Source organism: Ctenopharyngodon idella, chromosome 2, assembly GCF_019924925.1.
Source record: "Ctenopharyngodon idella isolate HZGC_01 chromosome 2, HZGC01, whole genome shotgun sequence".
NCBI lineage: Eukaryota > Metazoa > Chordata > Actinopteri > Cypriniformes > Xenocyprididae > Ctenopharyngodon > Ctenopharyngodon idella.
In genome coordinates this window covers 14,932,972-14,937,721 of record NC_067221.1, presented here as the reverse complement: position 1 = coordinate 14,937,721, position 4,750 = coordinate 14,932,972, and the positions used below count along the sequence as shown (strand labels likewise).

Sequence of the window (4,750 nt, the reverse complement as noted above, 5' to 3'; positions counted from 1 at the left end):
TGTTTGATTAAGAAGATATGCAAAATGTGCAGCGTTGGGGGGCTCCAGGAACGTGGTTTGAGAACCACTGATGTATTGTGGACTACTCCTAACATTCACCCAAAGGCGCATCTGTCGGTGTTCTACTGCCCTCTTTAGGCATTATAATGCCATCATTCTCAACGACTTCTGATCGAGACTCAACATCCTATAAATTAAGAATGACCAAGATGCGATGTTATTCATGTCTCTTTAGGACAGGTTGATGAGTGATGAGAGAAACTAAATAAAACACACAAACAATTATAAAGATCTTGTAAAATATTCGGTCAGAACTTCAACAAAATACAATACGAAATAAAACGTGTCACGTTACTAAGCTTAACTCTTTATTTAGACACGTTTTGCACTTTTTGGCTCACTGTACACCCACAAAATAGCCAATTCCCTGCGGTCAGTGTTTGAACGCTCCTCCAACAGTCTCAGTGGGTGATGTTTGGTGAAATCTCACGCTTTGCTCCTGTTCCCTCACTGCGAGACCAGCGGCACGCTGATAAACACTCGCGAGCCATGCGAATTTAAAGCTCTGCGACAAACTCGTGATGCAGCTAATCTGATATATCCGAGATATTTTACAAGAAGTTAGTGGATTATCGAAGTTATGCTATTTTCCCGGATCATCGCAACAGCTTGAAAATGAACCCTCATTGCGCGCGCTGTGGGAAAATTGTCTACGCAACTGAGAAAGTCAACTGCCTGGACAAGGTATATTCTCTCTTACTTCCGTTGCTTTTAAGGGAAAATGTATACATTAATGACTATAACGTTCTTTCATAAACATCTACCAAATATAGTTGGATTGAGCTTTATATGCAGTTTCCGTCTTCCCTCATCTTACAGTATTGGCACAAAGGATGCTTCCATTGTGAAGTGTGTAAAATGACTCTCAACATGAACAACTACAAGGGATATGAGAAGAAACCCTACTGCAACGCGTATGTTATTGTCAAAAATACTAGTTTATATACATTTATGTTCCTATACATTCTTAAGTTAATTTGATGTCTTATGAAAATTGTTTATATATATATATATATATATATATATATACACACACACACACGAGTAAGATGTTAAAATATGAATACGGTAGCGTCCAAAATCCCAAAATGACTCGCCTCCTTTCTCCCATAAAGGCACTACCCAAAACAGACCTTTACAATCGTGACAGACACCCCTGAGAACCTACGGCTGAGACAGCAAAGTGAGCTCCAAAGTCAGGTAAGAACACTATGTGGGGTGTTGTACATTGTAATTACATGATAAAAATAAATTTTAAGAATACTGCTCTAAATCTAAAAGCGTGCATAGAGGATAATGTCATTTGTTGCTATTGGTAGAGACATTTCAAAGGGATAACATAAGACAATCATTTACGCCTGTGAGAGTGTTTTGGCTGCCAGGGAGGGACTGGGTGTGATATTTTGAGGTCAGCATGGAGAAAAACAAGGCAGCTGTCTACTCCGTGGTGCACTGGCCGATCCCCTCAGTTTCTCCACCTGGCAGCACAAAAGATGCTGCCAAGAACATACTGTGGCCGACCTAATCCTGGCATTATGACAGAATACATTTTTCTGAAGGATTGGTCAGCAAGCTGTGAAAATGCACGTTGTGGACTTGCATACACAACATTTTACCTTACTAATTAATCTGCTGCCATTACTATTGCTCATACTTTGTGTTAAAGGGTTACTTCACCCAAAAAAAATGGGTGAACTACTTAATTACTTGCCCGTAAGACCTTCGTTCATCTTTGGAACAGAAATTAAGACATTTTTGATGAAATCCGAGAGGTATATGACTCCTCCATAGACAGCAATTTAGCCAACACTTTCAAGGTCCAGAAAGGTAGTAAAGACATCGTTAAAAAAGTCGACGTGACTGCAGTGGTTCAACCTTAATTTTATGAAGCGACGAGAATACTTTTTGTGCGCAAAAACAAAACAAATTGGCTCAGTATTGGCCGGCTCCTGCATCAGCATCACACGCATGCGTCGTGTACTACTGAGCCGGCGTTCTGATGTAGAACCTGGAAGCACTGAACGTAAACAGCGTACGAGGATAACAGAGAAAAGAAGATATTGTTGAATAAATTTGTTATTTTTGTTTTGTTTTTGTGCACAAAAAGTCATTTCATAACATTAAGGTTGAACCACTGTAGTCATGTTGACTATTTTAGCGATGTCTTTACTACCTTTCTGGACCTCAAAAGGTGCAAAGACGTTGCTGCCTATGTGTGGTTCAGTAACCCTCGGATTTCATCAAAAATATCTTAATTTGTGTTCCAAAGATGAACGAAGGTCCTACAGGTGTGAAACGAAATGAGGGTGAGTAATAAATGACAGAATTTTCATTTTTGGGTGAACTAACCCTTTAAGGATCTGAAGACAAAAAAAAAAAAAAAATCAACCATCCAGAACTTCTTAGCAGCTACATAATGCACACAGAAAACCTTACCAACTTGGTAAAAAAAATGGTTTTCTTGTTCTACAGGTCAAGTACAGGAAGGATTTTGAACAGAGCAAAGGTCGGGGCCTCAAATTTGTTTTGGATACTCCAGAGCTGCAGAGACTGAGGAAGGCCCAGGATCAGATCAGTAATGTATGCTGGAAAATGCAAGAAATGCAGCCGAATGAAAAAACCCAAATATGTAAATTTGATCAATTAGTGTACTAGATATGCAAGCATCCATGATTAGTTTTGTGATAGTTATGCTCAACAAAGCTGCATTTATTTGATCAAAAATACAGTAATAGTGAAATACTATTACAAATACAATTTTTGAATATATATTAAAATGTAATTTATTCTTGTTATGGAAAAGCTGAATTTTAAGCAGCCATCATTCCAGTCTTCAGTGTCACATGATCCTTCAGAAATCATTCTAATATGCTCAAGAAACATTATTATCATTATTATCAACGTTGAAAACAGTTGTGCTGCTTAATATTTTTGTGGGAACCATGACACGTTTTTCCAGAATCCTTTGATGAATATAAAGAACAAAATTTCTCGTAACTTACAACTTTTGATTAATTCAGTGCATCCTTGCTGAATAAAAGTATTAATCATACTGACCTAAAACTAAACAGTAGTGTAAACATCACACTTGTATGTGCATGAAACAGGTGATATCTCCATTCTTGCAGGCCAAGTATCACAAGGATTTTGAGGTGTCAGGTTTGCATGGGGTCACTCAGGGATTGCGTGGAACGTACCTGGTACGGCCTCAGGTGGCACCCAGCCACGAAACGGTGGGGAACAGCACACACAAGGGTGTCCATCAGTGCATAATGGAGTTGGATCGAAGACCTGGTGTCATTGTGGGTAAGTTCACTAATGTGAGACGTTCACACCTGGTATTACCCCCTAAAAAAGGGAAAAGAATTTTACCACTGAAGATCAAGATCATCCTGATAATTGTTTTTTTTAGCACCTGTTCTTCCTGGTGCCTACTATCCCAGTGGCCACAGCCATGGGCACAGCTACATGCATCAGACCAGCATGCATTCACTGAGGTCAATGCAGCTGAGGTCACAACACACGAGTATGGGAAGTATGAGCATGGTGAGTCCTCATTTTCCTAGCATATTATATAGCATCTACACCATGGTTGTTTTTGATTAAAAATGTATTCAGTAAGGTAACATACTTACTACTGATGCACACACCAGACTGTGTACAGGGCCCTGTATGACTACACGGCACAGGATTACGATGAGGTGTCATTCCGGGATGGTGACATCATTCAGAACGTGCAGTCGATCGACGAAGGCTGGATGTATGGAACGGTACAGCGGACGGGGAGATCAGGTATGCTGCCTGCCAACTACGTAGAAGGAATTCGCTAGGTGTCCTACATCTCTCTCACTGAACCTCGAATAAAACGCCATATCTGAATTGTTCATAGGCATCAAATGTTTGTAAACAGTCACAGCTCTTTTTTAATAGTGTTAATTGTCCCACTTTGTAAGTGCTTATAATGTTATATCTGTCATTTTGTAACTCTGTTCAAAAGTTTGGGGCGAATAAGATTTTTTTTTTTTGAAAGAAATTAATAATTAAATTAAAACAAAGATGCATTAAATTGATAAAAAGTGACAGTAAAGATATTTATAATGTTACAAAAGACTGCATTTTCAAATAAATGCTGTTTACTGCTGTTTTGAACTATTTATTAAAGAGTCCTAATAAAAAAAGTATCACAGTTATATAAAAAATTTTTTTAAAAATATTAAGCAGCACAACAGTTTTCAACATTGATAATTAGAAATGTTTTTGAGCAGCAAATCAGCATATTAGTGTAATGATGCTGAAAATTTAAGCTTTGCATCACAGGAATAATTTACATTTTAAAATATATTCAATAAAAAAAATTTCACAATATTACTATTTTACTGTGGCATGTGAATAAATGCAGCCTTGATGAGCATAAGGGGCTTCTTTCAAAAACAGTATTTTTAAACAATATTTTTAAAAATATTGTATTGACTAACAATATTGACAATGTCACTTTAAAATAGTGTAATAAAAAAAAAACTCCCAACTCGAATTTTTGAATTGTAGTGTAATTAATGCAAGGTTAAATGTACAAGATGTAAAGATGATGTGTATGTAAAATGTAAAGAGGTTTTACCACTTAAATATGAAAAAGAGCATTATTTTTAACAGCATGTTGCCTTGTAAAACATGAATATTTGTGTAAACTGTT

General features: G+C 37.3%; 1 protein-coding gene across 1 annotated transcript; it reads left to right on the top strand.

Moving 5' to 3' along the window:
• The first annotated feature begins 338 nt into the window (after positions 1–338).
• nebl (nebulette) lies at positions 339–4,263 on the top strand. Its single transcript, XM_051882408.1, has 7 exons — positions 339–744; positions 880–974; positions 1,176–1,260; positions 2,533–2,640; positions 3,189–3,366; positions 3,473–3,606; positions 3,714–4,263. The coding sequence occupies exons 1-7, from the start codon at positions 676–678 to the stop codon at positions 3,888–3,890; spliced, it is 846 nt and encodes a 281-aa protein (XP_051738368.1). The 5' UTR covers positions 339–675; the 3' UTR covers positions 3,891–4,263.
• Positions 4,264–4,750: the final 487 nt, after the last annotated feature.